The 25,835-nt window shown below is 59.3% G+C and overlaps 1 protein-coding gene across 1 annotated transcript in view; it reads left to right on the forward strand.

Annotated features, from left to right (window-relative positions):
- LOC122540190 (dynein axonemal heavy chain 6-like) overlaps positions 1-25,835 on the forward strand; it is a 1,075,999-nt gene that overhangs the window by 990,239 nt on the left and 59,925 nt on the right. The window contains exons 69-70 of the mRNA XM_087984706.1: positions 5,469-5,571; positions 7,377-7,604. Of these exons, the coding sequence (XP_087840832.1) occupies positions 5,469-5,571; positions 7,377-7,604 (331 nt within the window). The remainder of the gene's footprint in view (positions 1-5,468; positions 5,572-7,376; positions 7,605-25,835) is intronic.

Consider the following 25,835-nt stretch of genomic DNA (forward strand, 5'->3'; position numbering starts at 1 on the left):
CAGCAGTGTGTACCATCCCCTCCCACCCCCCCCACCGACTCTCAGTAACAGCAGTGTGTACCATCCCCTCCCTCCCCCCCACCGACGCTCAGTAACAGCAGTGTGTACCATCCCCTCCCTCCCCCCCACCGACGCTCAGTAACAGCAGTGTGTACCATCCCCTCCCTCCCCCCGACCGACGCTCAGTAACAGCAGTGTGTACCATCCCCTCCCTCCTCCCCACCGCGCTCAGTAACAGCAGTGTGTACCAGCCCCTCCCTCCCCCCCCACCGACACTCAGTAACAGCAGTGTGTACCATCCCCTCCCTCCACCCACCGACACTCAGTAACAGCAGTGTGTACCATCCCCTCCCTCCCCCCCACCGCGCTCAGTAACAGCAGTGTGTACCGTCCCCTCCCTCCCCCCCCACCGACACTCAGTAACAGCAGTGTGCACCATCCCCTCACCCCCCCCACCGACGCTCAGTAACAGCAGTGTGTACCGTCCCCTCCCTCCCCCCCCACCGACGCTCAGTAACAGCAGTGTGTACCATCCCCTCCCTCCCCCCCCACCGACACTCAGTAACAGCAGTGTGTACCATACCCTCCCTCCCCCCCCACCGACGCTCAGTAACAGCAGTGTGTACCATCCCCTCCCTCCCCCACCGACGCTCAGTAACAGCAGTGTGTACCGTCCCCTCCCGCGCCCCCACCGACACTCAGTAACAGCAGTGTGTACCATCCCCACCCCCCCACCGACGCTCAGTAACAGCAGTGTGTACCATCCCCTCCCTCCGCCCACCGACGCTCAGTAACAGCAGTGTGTACCATCTATCCCTCCCCCACCGACGCTCAGTAACAGCAGTGTGTACCATCCCGTCCCTCCCCCACTGACGCTCAGTAACAGCAGTGTGTACCATCCCCTCCCTCCCCCACCGACGCTCAGTAACAGCAGTGTGCACCATCCCCTCCCTCCCCCCCACCGACGCTCAGTAACAGCAGAGTGTACCATCCCCTCCCTCCCCCACCGACGCTCAGTAACAGCAATGTGTACCATCCCCTCCCTCCCCCACCGAAGCTCAGTAACAGCAGTGTGCACCATCCCCTCCCTCCCCCCCACCGACGCTCAGTAACAGCAGTGTGTACCATCCCCTCCCTCCCCCACCGACGCTCAGTAACAGCAATGTGTACCATCCCCTCCCTCCCCCACCGACTCTCAGTAACAGCAGTGTGCACCATCCCCTCCCTCCCCCCCACCGACGCTCAGTAACAGCAGTGTGTACCATCCCCTCCCTCCCCCCCACCGACGCTCAGTAACAGCAGTGTGTACCATCCCCTCCCTCCCCCCCACCGACGCTCAGTAACAGCAGTGTGTACCGACCCTCCCTCCCCCCCCACCGACACTCAGTAACAGCAGTGTGTACCATCCCCTCCCTCCCCCCACCGACGCTCAGTAACAGCAGTGTGTACCGACCCTCCCTCCCCCCCCACCGACGCTCAGTAACAGCAGTGTGCACCATCCCCTCCCTCCCCCCCACCGACGCTCAGTAACAGCAGTGTGTACCATCCCCTCCCTCCCCCCCACCGACGCTCAGTAACAGCAGTGTGTACCATCCCCTCCCTCCCCCCCACCGACGCTCAGTAACAGCAGTGTGTACCGACCCTCCCTCCCCCCCCACCGACACTCAGTAACAGCAGTGTGTACCATCCCCTCCCTCCCCCCACTGACGCTCAGTAACAGCAGTGTGTACCGTCCCCTCCCTCCCCCCCACCAACACTCAGTAACAGCAGTGTGTACCGTCCCCTCCCTCCCCCCCACCGACGCTCAGTAACAGCAGTGTGTACCATCCCCTCCCTCCCCCCCACCGACGCTCAGTAACAGCAGTGTGTACCGTCCCCTCCCTCCCCCCCACCGACACTCAGCAACAGCAGTGTGTACCATCCCCTCCCCCCCACCGACGCTCAGTAACAGCAGTGTGTACCATCCACTCCCTCCCCCCCCACCGACGCTCAGTAACAGCAGTGTGTACCATCCCCTCCCTCCCCCTCCCACCGACCCTCAGTAACAGCAGTGTGTACCATCCCCTCACCACCCACCGACGCCCAGTAACAGCAGTGTGTACCATCCCCCCCTCCCCCCCCCCCACCGACACTCAGTAACAGCAGTGTGTACCATCCCCTCCCTCCCCCCACTGACCCTCAGTAACAGCAGTGTGTACCATCCCCTCCCCCCCCCCCCACCGACGCTCAGTAACAGCAGTGTGTACCATCCCCTCCCCCCACCGACGCTCAGTAACAGCAGTGTGTACCATCCCCTCCCCCCACCGACGCTCAGTAACAGCAGTGTGTACCATCCCCTCCCTCCCTCCCCCCCACCGACGCTCAGTATCAGCAGTGTGTACCATCCCCTCCCTCCCTCCCCCCCACCGACGCTCAGTAACAGCAGTGTGTACCATACCCTCTCCCCCCACCGACGCACAGTAACAGCAGTGTGTACCATCCCCTCCCTCCCTCCCCCCCACCGACGCTCAGTAACAGCAGTGTGTACCATCCCCTCCCTCCCTCCCCCCCACCGACGCTCAGTAACAGCAGTGTGTACCATCCCCTCCCCCCCCACCGACGCTCAGTAACAGCAGTGTGTACCATCCCCTCCCTCCCCCCCACCGACGCTCAGTAACAGCAGTGTGTACCATCCCCTCCCTCCCCCCCCACCGACACTCAGTAACAGCAGTGTGTACCATCCCCTCCCTCCCCCCCCACCGACACTCAGTAACAGCAGTGTGTACCATCCCCTCCCTCCCCCCACCGTCGCTCAGTAACAGCAGTGTGTACCATCCCCTCCCTCCCCCCACCGACGCTCAGTAACAGCAGTGTGTACCATCCCCTCCCTCCCCCCCACCGACGCTCAGTAACAACAGTGTGTACCATCCCCTCCCCCCCCCACCGACGCTCAGTAACAGCAGTGTGTACCATCCCCTCCCTACCCCCCACCGACGCTCAGTAACAGCAGTGTGTACCATCCCCTCCCTCCCCCCCCCACCGACGCTCAGTAACAGCAGTGTGTACCATCCCCTCCCTCCCCCCCCCACCGACGCTCAGTAACAGCAGTGTGTACCATCCCCTCCCTCCCCCACCGACGCTCAGTAACAGCAGTGTGCACCATCCCCTCCCTCCCCCCCACCGACGCTCAGTAACAGCAATGTGTACCATCCCCTCCCTCCCCCACCGACGCTCAGTAACAGCAGTGTGTACCGTCCCCTCCCTCCCCCCCACCAACACTCAGTAACAGCAGTGTGTACCGTCCCCTCCCTCACCCCCACCGACGCTCAGTAACAGCAGTGTGTACCATCCCCTCCCTCCCCCCCACCGACGCTCAGTAACAGCAGTGTGTCCCGTCCCCTCCCTCCCCCCCACCGACACTCAGTAACAGCAGTGTGTACCATCCCCTCCCTCCCCCCCCACCGACGCTCAGTAACAGCAGTGTGTACCATCCCCTCCCTCCCCCCCCACCGACCCTCAGTAACAGCAGTGTGTACCATCCCCTCCCTCCCCCCCCACCGACGCTCAGTAACAGCAGTGTGTACCATCCCCTCCCCACCCACCGACGCCCAGTAACAGCAGTGTGTACCATCCCCTCCCTCCCCCCCCCACCGACACTCAGTAACAGCAGTGTGTACCATCCCCTCCCTCCCCCCACTGACCCTCAGTAACAGCAGTGTGTACCATCCCCTCCCTCGCCCCCCACCGACGCTCAGTAACAGCAGTGTGTACCATCCGCTCCCTCCCTCCCCCCCACCGACGCTCAGTAACAGCAGTGTGTACCGTCCCCTCCCTCCCCCCCACCGACACTCAGTAACAGCAGTGTGTAACATCCACTCCCTCCCCCCCCCACCGTCGCTCAGTAACAGCAGTGTGTACCATCCCCTCCCTCCCCCTCCCACCGACCCTCAGTAACAGCAGTGTGTACCATCCCCTCACCACCCACCGAAGCCCAGTAACAGCAGTGTGTACCATCCCCTCCCTCCCCCTCCCACCGACACTCAGTAACAGCAGTGTGTACCATCCCCTCCCTCCCCCCCCCACCGACCCTCAGTAACAGCAGTGTGTACTATCCCCTCCCCCCACCGACGCTCAGTAACAGCAGTGTGTACCATCCCCTCCCTCCCTCCCCCCCACCGACACTCAGTAACAGCAGTGTGTACCATCCCCTCCCCCCCACCGACGCTCAGTAACAGCAGTGTGTACCATCCCCTCCCCCCCCCACCGACGCTCAGTAACAGCAGTGTGTACCATCCCCTCCCCCCCCCACCGACGCTCAGTAACAGCAGTGTGTACCATCCCCTCCCTCCCCCCCACCGATGCTCAGTAACAGCAGTGTGTACCATCCCCTCCCTCCCTCCCCCCCACCGACACTCAGTAACAGCAGTGTGTACCATCCCCTCCCCCCCACCGACCCTCAGTAACAGCAGTGTGTACCATCCCCTCCCTCCCCCCCCACCGACACTCAGTAACAGCAGTGTGTACCATCCCCTCCCTCCCCCCCCACCGACACTCAGTAACAGCAGTGTGTACCATCCCCTCCCTCCCCCCACCGTCGCTCAGTAACAGCAGTGTGTACCATCCCCTCCCTCCCCCCACCGACGCTCAGTAACAGCAGTGTGTACCATCCCCTCCCTCCCCCCCCACCGACCCTCAGTAACAGCAGTCTGTACCATCCCCCCCCCCCCACCGACCCTCAGTAACAGCAGTGTGTACCATCCCCTCCCTCCCCCCCCACCGACGCTCAGTAACAGCAGTGTGTACCATCTACAAGATACACTGCAGGAACTCCCCAAAGATCCTCAGGCAGCACCTTCCAAACCCACAGCCACTTCCATCTAGAAGGACAAGGGGCAGCAGATACACGGGAACACCACCCCCTGCAAGCCCCCCTCCAAGCCCCTCCCCAACCTGACTGGGAAATATCTCCCCATTCCTTCGCTGTCACTGGGCCCGAATCCTGGAATTCCCTCCCTCAGGGCATTGTGGGTCAACCCACAGCACACGGACTGTAGCGGATCAGGAAGGCAGCTCCCTCCCACCCTCTCAAGGGGGCAACTGGGGACGGGGTAATAAATACTGGACCCAGCCAACAGTGTCTATGTCCCATGAGTAAGTTATGTAAATATTCAAGCAAGGTTAGACAGATTTGTGATCAGTAAGGCAATTGAGGGTTCTGGGGAAAAGGTAGGAAAGCCCTTTCTCTTTTCCCACTTGCTTCTTTGGAAAGTTTACTTTGTGCATTATATTCCAGTTCAAGGGACTCTGTCCCCATTTGCACCAAATGTCCACTTTTTGAACAAAGTTTCCGACAGGATAGTCAGTTTACTCCCATGGCCTTTGTCTCATTCTGCTAAGTTCTTGTACTGATGATGTTCCTTCCTGACCTGTCTCGCTCCCATGCAGAGTGCTCCAGATCCTAACCACCTGCTTTGTCTCGTTCTTTCTAGGTTCCGAAAACCAGGAATGCACATTGATCCGAACTTCAGGCTTTTACTTAGCTCCAAATCGGACCACACATTCCCCATCTCGATTCTACATGAAGGAGTGAAGGTAAGATAACAGGCAACTATTAACACCACCACCATCACCACCAATATCACCACCATCACCACCATCACTACCACCATCACCACCATCACCACTACCACCATCACCACTACCACCATCACCACCATCACCACTACCACCACCACCATCTCCACCACCATCACTACCATCACCACCACCATCACCACCATCATCACCACCATCACTACCATCACCACCACCACCATCTCCACCACCATCACTACCATCACCACCGCCATCACTACCATCACCACAACCATCACCACCATCACTACCATCACCACTACCATCACCACCATCACCACTACCACCACCACCATCTCCACCACCATCACTACCATCACCACTACCATCACCACAACTATCACCACCATCACTACCATAACCACCACCATCACCACCATCACCACTACCATTACCACCACTACCACCATGACCACCATCACTACCACTACCACCATCACTACCACTACCATCACCACCATCACTACCATCACTACCACCATCACTACCACTACCATCACCACTACTACTACCACCATCACCACCACTACCATCACCACCATCCCTACCACTACCACCATCACTACCACTACCATCTCCACCAACATCACCACCACCATCACTACCATCACCACCACCATCACTACCATCACCACCACCATCACTACCATCACCACCATCACTACCACTACCTTCACCATCATCACTACCACTACCACCATCACTACCACTACCATCTCCACCAACATCACCACCACCATCACTACCATCACCACCATCACTACCATCACCACTATTACCACCTTACCAAAATCATCACCACCACAATGATCATCACCACCACCACTACCACCACCATCTCCATCACCACCACTGTCAACATCACCACCACCATCACTGCCACTATAATCACCACCATTACCACCGCCACCAACACCACTGGCAAGGCAACGGGCTGAATGGTCACATCACTCGCCTTTTTTATTATTATTCACAAGATGAGGGCGTCACTGGCTGGGTCAGCATTTACTCCCCATTCCTAGTCACCCACAGGGCTGTTAGGAGCCAACCATGTCGCTGTGGGTCCTGAGTCACATGTAGGCCAGACCAGGTAAGATTGACAGATTCCTTCCTTAAATGTCATTCATGAACCAGATGGGATTTTCTGACAATTGACTCAACATTAGACCTGAGTTGCAGATTTGTTTTTTAAATTTGGAAATGAATTGAAATGCCACCACCTGCCCCACCTCCCCGGGCTGGTACCAGGGTCTCTGGATGAATAGCCATCGTCTCCCCTGACATCCAGGTCATGTTCTGGGTATCTGGGGGGAGGGGGGGGGGGGGGGGGTGAATCCTACCACAGCAGATGGCACCATTAGAAATCAGCTTTTAGAAATCAGAAATTAAGAGCCGGATGCTGACCGTGATCTTTGTCAGTCGTTTGGAAAACACCCATTTGGTTCCCTAATGACCTTCAGGGTGGGAAATTGCCATCCTTACCTTGTCTGGCCTACACGTGACTCCAGACCCACAGCAATGGGGCTGACTCTTAACTGCCCTCTGGGCAATAAGGAACAAGCAATAAATGCTGCCAGGCAGTGATACCCATCCCCTGGGAATGAATCTCAGAAAAAAAACTGAGCTCTTATTGTGGACGTTATGAAAAGCTTTCTGAAGATCCCAATCCAGCAGTGGTGACCCATTGACCTGGAGCTGGAGGAGATGGGAATCCTATCTGGGAAGCAGTGCGGTCTAACGTGAGGGTCTTGCCTCTTTCGAAGGTTGCTGTGGAGCCTCCCCAGGGTGTGAAGAACAAGCTGCTGACCAGCTTTGGGAGCAGTGGGGTGGGGGAAGTGACAGAGAGAACCTACATGAAGGAGAATGTGAGCGTGAGCTGGAGGAGGCTGCTTTTCAGTCTGTGTCTCTTCAACGCCATCATCCAGGAGAGGAACAAGTACGGAGCTTTGGGCTGGAATATCCCGTACGAGTTCAGCTCTTCCGACCTGGAGGTAAGTGCTTCCCCTTCCAGGATGGGTTGCTATGTATAAAGTGGAGGCAGTGGGGTGATCGGAGCTGACAGGGGTCTTGATGGGTCTAATTCCTGGGGATATGTGGAATTTCTGCAGGATTCCAGGCAAACCTCTGGAACATATCAGTGAGGAAGGGGGCAGGCCTGCCTTACCAGTGTAACCTATCAGAAAACAACTGGTTTCTGACAATGAACATTCATTTCCGACACACCCTGATTTGGAGGTGTCCTTATGGACTGGTGTATGTTCCCCACAGCCGCAGTAAGATTCTGAGCACACCCTCATGAGCAGTTCCAACTGTCCTTCCCAACTCAGTCCCAACTCTGACATTCTTCAAAATTTCCTCCTCCCTTCCACTCCAACCGACTCTCAACCAACTTTCTCATCCACCTAACGGTTGCCCCTTTAGGTTCCATGGTATTGCCATCGGTGAGTTCACCAGTATTAGCATACCAGGAAATGACCATTACCCGGAAACCAGAACTGGACACGTCCTAAATACAGTGGCTACAAGACCATCCGGACACTAGGAATTTTGCAGCAAGTAACTCACTTCCTGAGTCCCCAGAGCCTGTCCAAGAGTGTGATGGAATATTTCCCACTTGCCTGGATGAGGGCTGCTCCAACCGCACTTAAGAATTTTGGTACTATCCAGGACAAAGCCCCACATCCACAAATGCCCACTCCCTCCCCGACCGACACTCAGTAACAGCAGTGTGTACCATCCCCTCCCTCCCCCACCGACCCTCAGTAACAGCAGTGTGTACCATCCCCTCGCCCTCCCCCCCCACTGACACTCAGTAACAGCAGTGTGTACCATCCCCTCCCTCCCCCACCAACACTCAGTAACAGCAGTGTATACCATCCACTCCCTCCCCCCCCACCGACACTCAGTAACAGCAGTGTGTACCATCCACTCCCTCCCCCCACCGACACTCAGTAACAGCAGTGTGTACCATCCACTCCCTCCCCCCCCACCGACACTCAGTAACAGCAGTGTGTACCATCCCCTCCCTCCCCCACCGACGCTCAGTAACAGCAGTGTGTACCATCCACTCCCTCCCCCCCACCGACACTCAGTAACAGCAGTGTGTACCATCCCCTCCCTCCCCCACGGACGCTCAGTAACAGCAGTGTGTACCATCCCCTCCCTCCCCCACCGACGCTCAGTAACAGCAGTGTGTACCATCCACTCCCTCCCCCCCACCGACACTCAGTAACAGCAGTGTGTACCATCCCCTCCCTCCCCCACGGACGCTCAGTAACAGCAGTGTGTACCATCCACTCCCTCCCCCCCACCGACCCTCAGGTACAGCAGTATGTACCATCCACTCCCTCCCCCCCCACCGACCCTCAGTAACAGCAGTGTGTACCATCCCCTCCCTCCCCCCACCGACACTCAGTAACAGCAGTGTGTACCATCCCCTCCCTCCCCCCACCGACCCTCAGTAACAGCAGTGTGTACCATCCCCTCACTCCCCCCACCGACCCTCAGTAACAGCAGTGTGTACCATCCCCTCCCTCCCCCACCGACCCTGAGTAACAGCAGTGTGTACCATCCCCTCCCTCCCCCCACCGACACTCAGTAACAGCAGTGTGTACCATCCCCTCCCTCCCCCCACCGACCCTCAGTAACAGCAGTGTGTACCATCCCCTCCCTCCCCCCACTGACCCTCAGTAACAGCAGTGTGTACCATCCCCTCCCTCCCCCACCGACCCTCAGTAACAGCAGTGTGTACCATCCCCTCTCCCCCACCGACCCTCAGTAACAGCAGTGTGTACCATCCCCTCCCTCCCCCCACCGACCCTCAGTAACAGCAGTGTGTACCATCCCCTCCCTCCCCCCACCGACCCTCAGTAAAAGCAGTGTGTACCATCCCCTCCCTCCCCCCCCACCGACCCTCAGTAACAGCAGTGTGTACCATCCCCTCCCTCCCCCCACCGACCCTCAGTAACTGCAGTGTGTACCATCCCCTCCCTCCCCCACCGACCCTCAGTAACAGCAGTGTGTACCATCCCCTCCCTCCCCCACCGACCCTCAGTAACAGCAGTGTGTACCATCCCCTCCCTCCCCCACCGACCCTCAGTAACAGCAGTGTGTACCATCCCCTCCCTCCCCCCACCGACCCTCAGTAACAGCAGTGTGTACCATCCCCTCCCTCCCCCACCGACACTCAGTAACAGCAGTGTGTACCATCCCCTCGCCCCCACCGACACTCAGTAACAGCAGTGTGTACCATCCCCTCCCCCCCCACCGACCCTCAGTAACAGCAGTGTGTACCATCCCCTCCCCCCACCACCGACGCTCAGTAACAGCAGTGTGTACCATCCCCTCCCTCCCCCCACCGACGCTCAGTAACAGCAGTGTGTACCATCCCCTCCCCCCCCACCGACCCTCAGTAACAGCAGTGTGTACCATCCCCTCTCCCCCACCGACCCTCAGTAACAGCAGTGTGTACCATCCCCTCCCTCCCCCCACCGACCCTCAGTAACAGCAGTGTGTACCATCCCCTCTCCCCCACCGACCCTCAGTAACAGCAGTGTGTACCATCCCCTCCCTCCCCCCACCGACCCTCAGTAACAGCAGTGTGTACCATCCCCTCCCTCCCCCCACCGACCCTCAGTAACAGCAGTGTGTACCATCCCCTCCCTCCCCCCCCACCGACCCTCAGTAACAGCAGTGTGTACCATCCCCTCCCTCCCCCCACCGACCCTCAGTAACTGCAGTGTGTACCATCCCCTCCCTCCCCCACCGACCCTCAGTAACAGCAGTGTGTACCATCCCCTCCCTCCCCCACCGACCCTCAGTAACAGCAGTGTGTACCATCCCCTCCCTCCCCCACTGACCCTCAGTAACAGCAGTGTGTACCATCCCCTCCCTCCCCCCACCGAACCTCAGTAACAGAAGTGTGTACCATCCCCTCCCTCCCCCCCACCGACAGTCAGTAACAGCAGTGTGTACCATCCCCTCCCCCCCCCACCGACCCACAGTAACAGCAGTGTGTACCATCCCCTCCCTCCCCCACCGACCCTCAGTAACAGCAGTGTGTACCATCCCCTCCCTCCCCCCCCACCGACCCACAGTAACAGCAGTGTGTACCATCCCCTGCCTCCCCCACCGATCCTCAGTAACAGCAGTGTGTACCATCCCCTCCCTCCTCCCCCACCGACACTCAGTAACAGCAGTGTGTACCATCCCCTCCCTCCCCCACCGACACTCAGTAACAGCAGTGTGTACCATCCCCTCCCTCGCCCACCGACGCTCAGTAACAGCAGTGTGTACCATCCACTCCCTCCCCCCCACCGACACTCAGTAACAGCAGTGTGTACCATCCCCTCCCTCCCCCACCGACGCTCAGTAACAGCAGTGTGTACCATCCACTCCCTCCCCCCCACCGACCCTCAGTAACAGCAGTGTGTACCATCCCCTCCCTCCCCCCACCGACACTCAGTAACAGCAGTGTGTACCATCCCCTCCCTCCCCCCACCGACCCTCAGTAACAGCAGTGTGTACCATCCCCTCCCTCCCCCACTGACCCTCAGTAACAGCAGTGTGTACCATCCCCTCCCTCCCCCCACCGAACCTCAGTAACAGCAGTGTGTACCATCCCCTCCCTCCCCCCCACCGACACTCAGTAACAGCAGTGTGTACCATCCCCTCCCCCCCCCACCGACCCACAGTAACAGCAGTGTGTACCATCCCCTCCCTCCCCCACCGACCCTCAGTAACAGCAGTGTGTACCATCCCCTCCCTCCCCCCCCACCGACCCACAGTAACAGCAGTGTGTACCATCCCCTGCCTCCCCCACCGATCCTCAGTAACAGCAGTGTGTACCATCCCCTCCCTCCTCCCCCACCGACACTCAGTAACAGCAGTGTGTACCATCCCCTCCCTCCCCCACCGACACTCAGTAACAGCAGTGTGTACCATCCCCTCCCTCGCCCACCGACGCTCAGTAACAGCAGTGTGTACCATCCACTCCCTCCCCCCCACCGACACTCAGTAACAGCAGTGTGTACCATCCCCTCCCTCCCCCACCGACGCTCAGTAACAGCAGTGTGTACCATCCACTCCCTCCCCCCCACCGACCCTCAGGTACAGCAGTATGTACCATCCACTCCCTCCCCCCCCACCGACCCTCAGTAACAGCAGTGTGTACCATCCCCTCCCTCCCCCCACCGACACTCAGTAACAGCAGTGTGTACCATCCCCTCCCTCCCCCCACCGACCCTCAGTAACAGCAGTGTGTACCATCCCCTCACTCCCCCCACCGACCCTCAGTAACAGCAGTGTGTACCATCCCCTCCCTCCCCCACCGACCCTGAGTAACAGCAGTGTGTACCATCCGCTCCCTCCCCCCACCGACACTCAGTAACAGCAGTGTGTACCATCCCCTCCCTCCCCCCACCGACCCTCAGTAACAGCAGTGTGTACCATCCCCTCCCTCCCCCCACTGACCCTCAGTAACAGCAGTGTGTACCATCCCCTCCCTCCCCCACCGACCCTCAGTAACAGCAGTGTGTACCATCCCCTCTCCCCCACCGACCCTCAGTAACAGCAGTGTGTACCATCCCCTCCCTCCCCCCACCGACCCTCAGTAACAGCAGTGTGTACCATCCCCTCCCTCCCCCCACCGACCCTCAGTAAAAGCAGTGTGTACCATCCCCTCCCTCCCCCCCCACCGACCCTCAGTAACAGCAGTGTGTACCATCCCCTCCCTCCCCCCACCGACCCTCAGTAACTGCAGTGTGTACCATCCCCTCCCTCCCCCACCGACCCTCAGTAACAGCAGTGTGTACCATCCCCTCCCTCCCCCACCGACCCTCAGTAACAGCAGTGTGTACCATCCCCTCCCTCCCCCACCGACCCTCAGTAACAGCAGTGTGTACCATCCCCTCCCTCCCCCCACCGACCCTCAGTAACAGCAGTGTGTACCATCCCCTCCCTCCCCCACCGACACTCAGTAACAGCAGTGTGTACCATCCCCTCCCCCCCCCACCGACCCACAGTAACAGCAGTGTGTACCATCCCCTCCCTCCCCCACCGACCCTCAGTAACAGCAGTGTGTACCATCCCCTCCCTCCCCCCCCACCGACCCACAGTAACAGCAGTGTGTACCATCCCCTGCCTCCCCCACCGATCCTCAGTAACAGCAGTGTGTACCATCCCCTCCCTCCCCCCACCGACCCTCAGTAACAGCAGTGTGTACCATCCCCTCCCTCCCCCCCCACCGACCCTCAGTAACAGCAGTGTGTACCATCCCCTCCCTCCCCCCACCGACCCTCAGTAACTGCAGTGTGTACCATCCCCTCCCTCCCCCACCGACCCTCAGTAACAGCAGTGTGTACCATCCCCTCCCTCCCCCACCGACCCTCAGTAACAGCAGTGTGTACCATCCCCTCCCTCCCCCACTGACCCTCAGTAACAGCAGTGTGTACCATCCCCTCCCTCCCCCCACCGACCCTCAGTAACAGAAGTGTGTACCATCCCCTCCCTCCCCCCCACCGACAGTCAGTAACAGCAGTGTGTACCATCCCCTCCCCCCCCCACCGACCCACAGTAACAGCAGTGTGTACCATCCCCTCCCTCCCCCACCGACCCTCAGTAACAGCAGTGTGTACCATCCCCTCCCTCCCCCCCCACCGACCCACAGTAACAGCAGTGTGTACCATCCCCTGCCTCCCCCACCGATCCTCAGTAACAGCAGTGTGTACCATCCCCTCCCTCCTCCCCCACCGACACTCAGTAACAGCAGTGTGTACCATCCCCTCCCTCCCCCACCGACACTCAGTAACAGCAGTGTGTACCATCCCCTCCCTCGCCCACCGACGCTCAGTAACAGCAGTGTGTACCATCCACTCCCTCCCCCCCACCGACACTCAGTAACAGCAGTGTGTACCATCCCCTCCCTCCCCCACCGACGCTCAGTAACAGCAGTGTGTACCATCCACTCCCTCCCCCCCACCGACCCTCAGTAACAGCAGTGTGTACCATCCCCTCCCTCCCCCCACCGACACTCAGTAACAGCAGTGTGTACCATCCCCTCCCTCCCCCCACCGACCCTCAGTAACAGCAGTGTGTACCATCCCCTCCCTCCCCCACTGACCCTCAGTAACAGCAGTGTGTACCATCCCCTCCCTCCCCCCACCGAACCTCAGTAACAGCAGTGTGTACCATCCCCTCCCTCCCCCCCACCGACACTCAGTAACAGCAGTGTGTACCATCCCCTCCCCCCCCCACCGACCCACAGTAACAGCAGTGTGTACCATCCCCTCCCTCCCCCACCGACCCTCAGTAACAGCAGTGTGTACCATCCCCTCCCTCCCCCCCCACCGACCCACAGTAACAGCAGTGTGTACCATCCCCTGCCTCCCCCACCGATCCTCAGTAACAGCAGTGTGTACCATCCCCTCCCTCCTCCCCCACCGACACTCAGTAACAGCAGTGTGTACCATCCCCTCCCTCCCCCACCGACACTCAGTAACAGCAGTGTGTACCATCCCCTCCCTCGCCCACCGACGCTCAGTAACAGCAGTGTGTACCATCCACTCCCTCCCCCCCACCGACACTCAGTAACAGCAGTGTGTACCATCCCCTCCCTCCCCCACCGACGCTCAGTAACAGCAGTGTGTACCATCCACTCCCTCCCCCCCACCGACCCTCAGGTACAGCAGTATGTACCATCCACTCCCTCCCCCCCCACTGACCCTCAGTAACAGCAGTGTGTACCATCCCCTCCCTCCCCCCACCGACACTCAGTAACAGCAGTGTGTACCATCCCCTCCCTCCCCCCACCGACCCTCAGTAACAGCAGTGTGTACCATCCCCTCACTCCCCCCACCGACCCTCAGTAACAGCAGTGTGTACCATCCCCTCCCTCCCCCACCGACCCTCAGTAACAGCAGTGTGTACCATCCCCTCCCTCCCCCCACCGACACTCAGTAACAGCAGTGTGTACCATCCCCTCCCTCCCCCCACCGACCCTCAGTAACAGCAGTGTGTACCATCCCCTCCCTCCCCCCACTGACCCTCAGTAACAGCAGTGTGTACCATCCCCTCCCTCCCCCACCGACCCTCAGTAACAGCAGTGTGTACCATCCCCTCTCCCCCACCGACCCTCAGTAACAGCAGTGTGTACCATCCCCTCCCTCCCCCCACCGACCCTCAGTAACAGCAGTGTGTACCATCCCCTCCCTCCCCCCACCGACCCTCAGTAAAAGCAGTGTGTACCATCCCCTCCCTCCCCCCCCACCGACCCTCAGTAACAGCAGTGTGTACCATCCCCTCCCTCCCCCCACCGACCCTCAGTAACTGCAGTGTGTACCATCCCCTCCCTCCCCCACCGACCCTCAGTAACAGCAGTGTGTACCATCCCCTCCCTCCCCCACCGACCCTCAGTAACAGCAGTGTGTACCATCCCCTCCCTCCCCCACCGACCCTCAGTAACAGCAGTGTGTACCATCCCCTCCCTCCCCCCACCGACCCTCAGTAACAGCAGTGTGTACCATCCCCTCCCTCCCCACCGACACTCAGTAACAGCAGTGTGTACCATCCCCTCCCCCCCCACCGACACTCAGTAACAGCAGTGTGTACCATCCCCTCCCCCCCCACCGACCCTCAGTAACAGCAGTGTGTACCATCCCCTCCCCCCACCACCGACGCTCAGTAACAGCAGTGTGTACCATCCCCTCCCTCCCCCCACCGACGCTCAGTAACAGCAGTGTGTACCATCCCCTCTCCCCCACCGACCCTCAGTAACAGCAGTGTGTACCATCCCCTCTCCCCCACCGACCCTCAGTAACAGCAGTGTGTACCATCCCCTCCCTCCCCCCACCGACCCTCAGTAACAGCAGTGTGTACCATCCCCTCTCCCCCACCGACCCTCAGTAACAGCAGTGTGTACCATCCCCTCCCTCCCCCCACCGACCCTCAGTAACAGCAGTGTGTACCATCCCCTCCCTCCCCCCACCGACCCTCAGTAACAGCAGTGTGTACCATCCCCTCCCTCCCCCACCGACCCTCAGTAACAGCAGTGTGTACCATCCCCTCCCTCCCCCACTGACCCTCAGTAACAGCAGTGTGTACCATCCCCTCCCTCCCCTCACCGACCCTCAGTAACAGCAGTGTGTACCATCCCCTCCCTCCCCCCCACCGACACTCAGTAACAGCAGTGTGTACCATCCCCTCCCCCCCCCACCGACCCACAGTAACAGCAGTGTGTACCATCCCCTCCCTCCCCCACCGACCCTCAGTAACAGCAGTGTGTACCATCCCCTCCCTCCCCCCCCACCGACCCACAGTAACAGCAGTGTGTACCATCCCCTGCCTCCCCCACCGATCCTCAGTAACAGCAGTGTGTACCATCCCCTCCCTCCTCCCCCACCGACACTCAGTAACAGCAGTGTGTACCATCCCCTCCCTCCCCCACCGACATTCAGTAACAGCAGTGTGTACCATCCCCTCCTCCCCCCCACCGACGCTCAGTAACAGCAGTGTGTACCATCCCCTCCCTCCCCCACTGACCCTCAGTAACAGCAGTGTGTACCATCCCCTCCCTCCCCCCACCGACCCTCAGTAACAGCAGTGTGTACCATCCCCTCCCTCCCCCCCACCAACGCTCAGTAACAGCAGTGTGTACCATCCCCTCCTTCCCCCCACCGACACTCAGTAACAGCAGTGTGTACCATCCCCTCCTCCCCCCCACCGACGCTCAGTAACAGCAGTGTGTACCATCCCCTCCCTCCCCCCCACCGACACTCAGTAACAGCAGTGTGTACCATCCCCTCCCTCCCCCCCACCGACACTCAGTAACAGCAGTGTGTACCATCCCCTCCCTCCCTCCCACCGACACTCAGTAACAGCAGTGTGTACCATCCCCTCCCTCCCCCCCACCGACACTCAGTAACAGCAGTGTGTACCATCCCCTCCCTCCCCCCCACCGACGCTCAGTAACAGCAGTGTGTACCATCCCCTCCCTCCCCCCCACCGACGCTCAGTAACAGCAGTGTGTACCATCCCCTCCCCCCCCCCCACCGACGCTCAGTAACAGCAGTGTGTACCATCCCCTCCCCCCCACCGACCCTCAGTAACAGCAGTGTGTACCATCCCCTCCCTCCCCCCCACCGACGCTCAGTAACAGCAGTGTGTACCATCCCCTCCCCCCCACCGACCCTCAGTAACAGCAATGTGTACCATCCCCTCCCCCCCCCCCACCGACACTCAGTAACAGCAGTGTGTACCATCCCCTCCCTCCCTCCCATCGACCCTCAGTAACAGCAGTGTGTACCATCCCCTCCCTCCCCCCCCAACCGCGCTCAGTAACAGCAATGTGTACCATCCCCTCCCCCCCCCCACCGACGCTCAGTAACAGCAGTGTGTACCATCCCCTCCCCCCCACCGACCCTCAGTAACAGCAGTGTGTACCATCCCCTCCCCCCCCCCCCAACCGCGCTCAGTAACAGCAGTGTGTACCATCCCCTCCCCCCCACCGACCCTCAGTAACAGCAGTGTGTACCATCCCCTCCCCCCCCCCCCAACCGCGCTCAGTAACAGCAGTGTGTACCATCCCCTCCCTCCCCCCCCACCGACGCTCAGTAACAGCAGTGTGCACCATCCCCCCCCCCCCACCGACGCTCAGTAACAGCAGTGTGTACCATCCCCTCCCTCCCCCCCCACCGACGCTCAGTAACAGCAGTGTGCACCATTCCCCCCCCCCCCACCGACGCTCAGTAACAGCAGTGTGTACCATCCCCTCCCCCCCCCCCAACCGCGCTCAGTAACAGCAGTGTGTACCATCCCCTCCCCCCCCCCAACCGCGCTCAGTAACAGCAGTGTGTACCATCCCCTCCCTCCTCCCCCACCGACCCTCAGTAACAGCAGTGTGTACCATCCCCTCCCCCCCCCCAACCGCGCTCAGTAACAGCAGTGAGTACCATCCCCTCCCTCCCCCCCCACCGACCCTCAGTAACAGCAGTGTGTACCATCCCCTCCCCCCCCCCAACCGCGCTCAGTAACAGCAGTGTGTACCATCCCCTCCCCCCCCCCAACCGCGCTCAGTAACAGCAGTGTGTACCATCCCCTCCCTCCTCCCCACCGACGCTCAGTAACAGCAGTGTGTACCATCCCCTCCCTCCCTCCCCCACCGACCCTCAGTAACAGCAGTGTGTACCATCCCCTCCCTCCCCCCACCGACCCTCAGTAACAGCAGTGTGTACCATCCCCTCCCCCCCCACCGACGCTCAGTAACAGCAGTGTGTACCATCCCCTCCCCCCCCCCCCACCGATGCTCAGTAACAGCGGTGTGTACCATCCCCTCCCTCCTCCCCCACCGACCCTCAGTAACAGCAGTGTGTACCATCCCCTCCCTCCCCCCCACCGACGCTCAGTAACAGCAATGTGTACCAGCCCCTCCCTCCCCCCCACCGACGCTCAGTAACAGCAGTGTGCACCATCCCCTCCCTCCCTCCCCCACCGACCCTCAGTAACAGCAGTGTGTACCATCCCCTCCCTCCCCCCACCGACGCTCAGTAACAGCAATGTGTACCATCCCCTCCCTCCCCCCCACCGACGCTCAGTAACAGCAGTGTGTACCATCCCCTCCCTCCCCCCACCGACGCTCAGTAACAGCAGTGTGTACCATCCCCTCCCCCCCCCCCACCGACGCTCAGTAACAGCAGTGTGTACCATCCCCTCCCTCCCCCCACCGACCCTCAGTAACAGCAGTGTGTACCATCCCCTCCCCCCCCACCGACGCTCAGTAACAGCAGTGTGTACCATCCCCTCCCTCCCCCACCGACCCTCAGTAACAGCAGTGTGTACCATCCCCTCCCTCCCCCACCGACCCTCAGTAACAGCAGTGTGTACCATCCCCTCCCTCCCCCCACCGACCCTCAGTAACAGCAGTGTGTACCATCCCCTCCCTCCCCCACCGACACTCAGTAACAGCAGTGTGTACCATCCCCTCCCCCCCCCACCGACACTCAGTAACAGCAGTGTGTACCATCCCCTCCCCCCCCCCACCGACCCTCAGTAACAGCAGTGTGTACCATCCCCTCCCTCCCCCACCGACCCTCAGTAACAGCAGTGTGTACCATCCCCTCCCTCCCCCCCACCGACACTCAGTAACAGCAGTGTGTACCATCCCCTCCCTCCCCCACCGACGCTCAGTAACAGCAGTGTGTACCATCCCCTCCTCCCCCCCCACCGACACTCAGTAACAGCAGTGTGTACCATCCCCTCCCTCCCCCCACCGACACTCAGTAACAGCAGTGTGTACCATCCCCTCTCCCCCACCGACCCTCAGTAACAGCAGTGTGTACCATCCCCTCCCTCCCCCCACCGACCCTCAGTAACAGCAGTGTGTACCATCCCCTCCCTCCCCCCCACCGACACTCAGTAACAGCAGTGTGTACCATCCCCTCCCCCCACCACCGACGCTCAGTAACAGCAGTGTGTACCATCCCCTCCCTCCCCCCACCGACGCTCAGTAACAGCAGTGTGTACCATCCCCTCTCCCCCACCGACCCTCAGTAACAGCAGTGTGTACCATCCCCTCTCCCCCACCGACCCTCAGTAACAGCAGTGTGTACCATCCCCTCCCTCCCCCCACCGACCCTTAGTAACAGCAGTGTGTACCATCCCCTCTCCCCCACCGACCCTCAGTAACAGCAGTGTGTACTATCCCCTCCCTCCCCCCACCGACCCTCAGTAACAGCAGTGTGTACCATCCCCTCCCTCCCCCCACCGACCCTCAGTAACAGCAGTGTGTACCATCCCCTCCCTCCCCCCCCACCGACCCTCAGTAACAGCAGTGTGTACCATCCCCTCCCTCCCCCCACCGACCCTCAGTAACTGCAGTGTGTACCATCCCCTCCCTCCCCCACCGACCCTCAGTAACAGCAGTGTGTACCATCCCCTCCCTCCCCCACCGACCCTCAGTAACAGCAGTGTGTACCATCCCCTCCCTCCCCCACTGACCCTCAGTAACAGCAGTGTGTACCATCCCCTCCCTCCCCCCACCGACCCTCAGTAACAGCAGTGTGTACCATCCCCTCCCTCCCCCCACCGACGCTCAGTAACAGCAGTGTGTACCATCCCCTCCCTCCCCCCCACCGACACTCAGTAACAGCAGTGTGTACCATCCCCTCCCCCCCCCACCGACCCACAGTAACAGCAGTGTGTACCATCCCCTCCCTCCCCCACCGACCCTCAGTAACAGCAGTGTGTACCATCCCCTCCCTCCCCCCCCACCGACCCACAGTAACAGCAGTGTGTACCATCCCCTGCCTCCCCCACCGATCCTCAGTAACAGCAGTGTGTACCATCCCCTCCCTCCCCCACCGACACTCAGTAACAGCAGTGTGTACCATCCCCTCCTCCCCCCCACCGACGCTCAGTAACAGCAGTGTGTACCATCCCCTCCCTCCCCCACTGACCCTCAGTAACAGCAGTGTGTACCATCCCCTCCCTCCCCCCAGCGACCCTCAGTAACAGCAGTGTGTACCATCCCCTCCCTCCCCCCCACCAACGCTCAGTAACAGCAGTGTGTACCATCCCCTCCCTCCCCCCCACCGACCCTCAGTAACAGCAGTGTGTACCATCCCCTCCCTCCCCCCACCGACACTCAGTAACAGCAGTGTGTACCATCCCCTCCCTCCCCCCACCGACCCTCAGTAACAGCAGTGTGTACCATCCCCTCCCTCCCCCCCACCGACGCTCAGTAACAGCAGTGTGTACCATCCCCTCCCTCCCCCCCACCGACCCTCAGTAACAGCAGTGTGTACCATCCCCTCCCTCCCCCCACCGACACTCAGTAACAGCAGTGTGTACCATCCCCTCCTCCCCCCCACCGACGCTCAGTAACAGCAGTGTGTACCATCCCCTCCCTCCCCCCCACCGACACTCAGTAACAGCAGTGTGTACCATCCCCACCCTCCCCCCCACCGACACTCAGTAACAGCAGTGTGTACCGTCCCCTCCCTCCCCCCCACCGACACTCAGTAACAGCAGTGTGTACCATCCCCTCCCTCCCTCCCACCGACACTCAGTAACAGCAGTGTGTACCATCCCCTCCCTCCCCCCCACCGACGCTCAGTAACAGCAGTGTGTACCATCCCCTCCCTCCCCCACCGACACTCAGTAACAGCAGTGTGTACCATCCCCTCCCCCCCACCGACCCTCAGTAACAGCAGTGTGTACCATCCCCTCCCCCCCCCCCCAACCGCGCTCAGTAACAGCAATGTGTACCATCCCCTCCCTCCCTCCCATCGACCCTCAGTAACAGCAGTGTGTACCATCCCCTCCCTCCCCCACCAACCGCGCTCAGTAACAGCAATGTGTACCATCCCCTCCCCCCCCCACCGACGCTCAGTAACAGCAGTGTGTACCATCCCCTCCCCCCCACCGACCCTCAGTAACAGCAGTGTGTACCATCCCCTCCCCCCCCCCCAACCGCGCTCAGTAACAGCAGTGTGTACCATCCCCTCCCCCCCACCGACCCTCAGTAACAGCAGTGTGTACCATCCCCTCCCCCCCCCCCAACCGCGCTCAGTAACAGCAGTGTGTACCATCCCCTCCCTCCCCCCCCACCGACGCTCAGTAACAGCAGTGTGCACCATCCCCCCCCCCCCACCGACGCTCAGTAACAGCAGTGTGTACCATCCCCTCCCTCCCCCCCCCACCGACGCTCAGTAACAGCAGTGTGCACCACTCCCCCCCACCCCCCCACCGACGCTCAGTAACAGCAGTGTGTACCATCCCCTCCCCCCCCCCCAACCGCGCTCAGTAACAGCAGTGTGTACCATCCCCTCCCCCCCACCGACCCTCAGTAACAGCAGTGTGTACCATCCCCTCCCCCCCCCCAACCGCGCTCAGTAACAGCAGTGTGTACCATCCCCTCCCCCCCCCCCAACCGCGCTCAGTAACAGCAGTGTGTACCATCCCCTCCCTCCTCCCCACCGACGCTCAGTAACAGCAGTGTGTACCATCCCCTCCCTCCCTCCCCCACCGACCCTCAGTAACAGCAGTGTGTACCATCCCCTCCCTCCCCCCACCGACCCTCAGTAACAGCAGTGTGTACCATCCCCTCCCCCCCCACCGACGCTCAGTAACAGCAGTGTGTACCATCCCCTCCCTCCTCCCCCACCGACCCTCAGTAACAGCAGTGTGTACCATCCCCTCCCTCCCCCCCACCGACGCTCAGTAACAGCAATGTGTACCAGCCCCTCCCTCCCCCCCACCGACGCTCAGTAACAGCAGTGTGCACCATCCCCTCCCTCCCTCCCCCACCGACCCTCAGTAACAGCAGTGTGTACCATCCCCTCCCTCCCCCCACCGACGCTCAGTAACAGCAATGTGTACCATCCCCTCCCTCCCCCCCACCGACGCTCAGTAACAGCAGTGTGTACCATCCCCTCCCTCCCCCCACCGACGCTCAGTAACAGCAGTGTGTACCATCCCCTCCCCCCCCCCCACCGACGCTCAGTAACAGCAGTGTGTACCATCCCCTCCCCCCCCCCCACCGACCCTCAGTAACAGCAGTGTGTACCATCCCCTCCCCCCCCACCGACGCTCAGTAACAGCAGTGTGTACCATCCCCTCCCTCCCCCCACCGACACTCAGTAACAGCAGTGTGTACCATCCCCTCCCCCCCCCCCCCCCCCACCGACCCTCAGTAACAGCAGTGTGTACCATCCCCTCCCTCCCCCTCCCCCCCCCATCGACACTCAGTAACAGCAGTGTGTACCATCCCCTCCCTCCCCCCACCGACACTCAGTAACAGCAGTGTGTACCATCCCCTCCCTCCCCCCACCGACACTCAGTAACAGCAGTGTATACCATCCCCTCCCTCCCCCCACCGACACTCAGTAACAGCAGTGTGTACTGTCTACAAGATGCGCAGCAGAAATTCACCAAAGATCCTCAGACAGCCCCTTCCAAACCCACAAGCCCCTCCACCTAGAAGGACAAGGGCAGCGGATACATGGGAACACCACCCCCTGCATGTTCCCCACCAAATCCCTCACCATCCTGCCTTGGAAATATATTGATGGTTCCTTCGATGTGACTGAGTCAGAATCCTGGGATTCCCCCTCTAACAGCGGCTCAACAGGGCAGTGCACTAACACCTTCCCAAGGGCAACTTGGGACAGACAAACATTGCTGACCACACAGGGACATCCACACCCCACAAAGAAATAAAAAATAATCTTTGACCTTTCTCATCCAATGCCTGACTCATTCCAACCCAATCTCTGACACACTTCATGCCTGTTGTGATCCTTGTACTCCTGTCCCTTCTCATGCTCAACCTTTTAATCCATTCACTTAGCCTCTGCACTCAACGTTCAGGCTAAACCCATCCTGCAACCCACCAGCTCCTCACACAGACACTCTGGGATAACAGTTGTTGTGATGTTTCAGTGAGAGAGTGATACAGTCTTACAGTGCAGAAACAGACCCTTCGGTCCAACCAGTCCGTGCTGACCAGGTTCCCAAACTAAACTAGTCCCACCTGCCTGCTCCTGGCCCATATCCCTCCAATTCTTTCCCATTCATTTCCCTTATCCAAATGTCTTTTAAACATTGTAACTGTACCCATATCCACCACTTCCTCAGGAAGTTCACTCCACACACAAACCACCCTCTGTGTAAAAAATTGCCCTTTCATGTCTTTTTAAAATCTTGCTCCTCTCACCTTAAGACTGGGGTGGCCCGGTGGCTCAGTGGTTAGCACTGCTGCCTCACAGTGCCAGGGACCTGGGTTTGATCCCTCCCTCGGGTGACTGTCTGTGTGGAGTTTGCACGTTCTCCCCGTGTCTGCGCGGGTTTCCTCTGGCTGTTCTGGTTTCCTCCCACAGTCCAAAGATGTGCGGGTCAGGTGAATTCTCCATGCTAAATTGCCCGTAGTGTTCGGTGCATTAGTCAGAGGGAAAGGGGTCTGGGTGGGTTACTCTCCGTAGGGTCGGTGTGGACTTGTTGGGCCGAAGGGCCTGTTTCCACACTGGAGGGAATCTAATCTAAAAATGTGCCCCCTAATCATGAAATGCCGCATCCTGGAGAAAAGCCAGATCCCACTAACCCAGTCTGTACCCCCCAGGACACAGTGTCTCTGAGAAACGCCTTGTTACAATGTCCCTGTAATTGCTATAAGCTCATATCTGTTCACATCAATTTGAGCTGTTAATTCATTTCGTTTGTTGCAAATACAACGCAGTTTTAAGTGAAGACCCTATAAATTTGCCTTTTTCTTTCCTCCTGGGATGTGGTCATTGTTGCACAACAGTATTTATCGCCTGTCCCTAACTACTCCTGAACTGAGTGGCCATTTCAGAGGGTATTTGGAAGTCAGCCCCGTTGCTGTGGGTCTGGAGTCACGTGTAGGCCAGACCAGTTAAGGAAGGCAGGTTCCTTCCCTGAGGGATAGTAATGAATCAGAGGGCCTTTCATGGGCATCAGCAGATTCTCGATTCCAGGTTTCTTTAAAAAATTCCCTCACCTGCCATGATGGGATATGAAACCAAGTCCCCACAGCATTAGCTGTGGTTCTGGATTAATACCTCAAAGAGCTTATGCTGTAAATGTCGATTCCCCTGCTCCTCGGATACTGCCTGACCAGCTGTGCTTTTCCAGCACCACCTTCTCTGTTTCTGGATGAATAGTCCTAGTGACAGGACATTAGGCTGTCAGCTCTCTGTTTGCTGTGCTTTTTGTTTTGTTAATACGCTCTGTACCTCTTGTCCCAGTCTGGGTATCACCATCGCCCTGGGAAGCTGGCATCTCCTTTGTTCCTCCCTCCCAAATCCCCCCCCAGCCATCAGGATACTGGTCCGAACGTGGATCAAGTCTGTCCCACTGGAGTCACTCCCTTCCTTCCCTGTTCTGACCAGATTCGGTCAGGTCCTTACTGAAGCTCCCATCAAGGTAAGGAAATTCACAAATATCAAGATTCTTTAAAAAATAGGGAATACCAAGAAATATTTCGGAAAGAAAAGTCTCTCCGGGTTATACCAATGGAGCCCATGGCTTCAGTTCCTTGTCACACAGAAACGTAGAAGATAGGAGCAGGAGGAGGCCATTCGGCCCTTCGAGCCTAGTCTGCCTCTCATCAGGATCATGGTCCAACTCAATAACCCAATCCTGCTTTCTCCCAGAAACTTCAATTCCACTCGCCCCAAGTGCTGTATCTAGCTGCCAGTTTGAATACATTTGAGGTTTAAGCATCAGCTCCTTCCAGTGGTAATGAACCCCACAGGCCCCCCACTCTCTGGGTGAAGAAATGTCTCATCTCTATCCTAAATGGTTCACCCAGAATCTTCAGCCTGGGACCCCTGGTACTGGGCAGACCCACCATCGGGAACGTCCTCCCTGCACCTACCCTGTCGAAAGCGTAAGGAGTAACCTGCAGGTTGAGCAGCCTCGGGAGGGGAAGATTTGGGATTGATCTTCCTCAGGCTGAGTTCTGTTGGACAGCAGACACTGGCAGAGACTGAAAATTCCTGGCTGCCTCATTAGTTTACAGCACACCTCTCTCTCTCTCTCCTTCAGTCTCTCTCTCTGTCTGTCTCTCTCTCTCTCTTCCGGGCGGCACGGTGGCACAGTGGTTAGCACTGATGCCTCACAGCGCCTGAGACCCGGGTTCAATTCCCGCCTCGGGCAACAATCTGTGTGGAGTTTGCACATTCTCCCTGTGTCTGGGTGGGTTTCCTCCGGGTGCTCCGGTTTCCTCCCACAATCCAAAAATGTGCAGCTTAGGTGAATTGGCCATGCTAAATTGCCCGTAGAGTTAGGTGTAGGGGTAAATGTAGGAGAATGGGTCTGGGTGGGTTGCTCTTCGGAGGGTTGGTGTGGACTTGTTGGGCCGAAGGGCCTATTTCCACACTGTAAGTAATCTAATCTAATCGCTCTCTCTCTCGCTCGCTGCCTGCAGAGCTGGAATGATTAAAGCGGAAAGCTTTCTCTGTCTCAGCCGTTTGCCATTTTCCTCCATCCTTAGTTGTTGAGTGAAGATGGCTGCTGTTACCAGGCGACTTGGACATAAACCAAAATGGCCCTAGTAAGACATTGGCTCTGCTCCCACCTGTGGGCTTCAGCTTTTGTTCTGGACAATTGCCAATTCACCTGCTCAGACGGTGTTGTTAATTCCTGGACAGGATGCTGTACACTGCAGTGATCACAGGGTCGGAGAGGGACTGGGAGCAGACACATGTTCT

Source organism: Chiloscyllium plagiosum, unplaced genomic scaffold (genome assembly GCF_037043375.1).
Source record: "Chiloscyllium plagiosum isolate Xiang-an unplaced genomic scaffold, Cpla_swu_hap1 HiC_scaffold_3, whole genome shotgun sequence".
Taxonomy (NCBI): Eukaryota; Metazoa; Chordata; class Chondrichthyes; order Orectolobiformes; family Hemiscylliidae; genus Chiloscyllium; species Chiloscyllium plagiosum.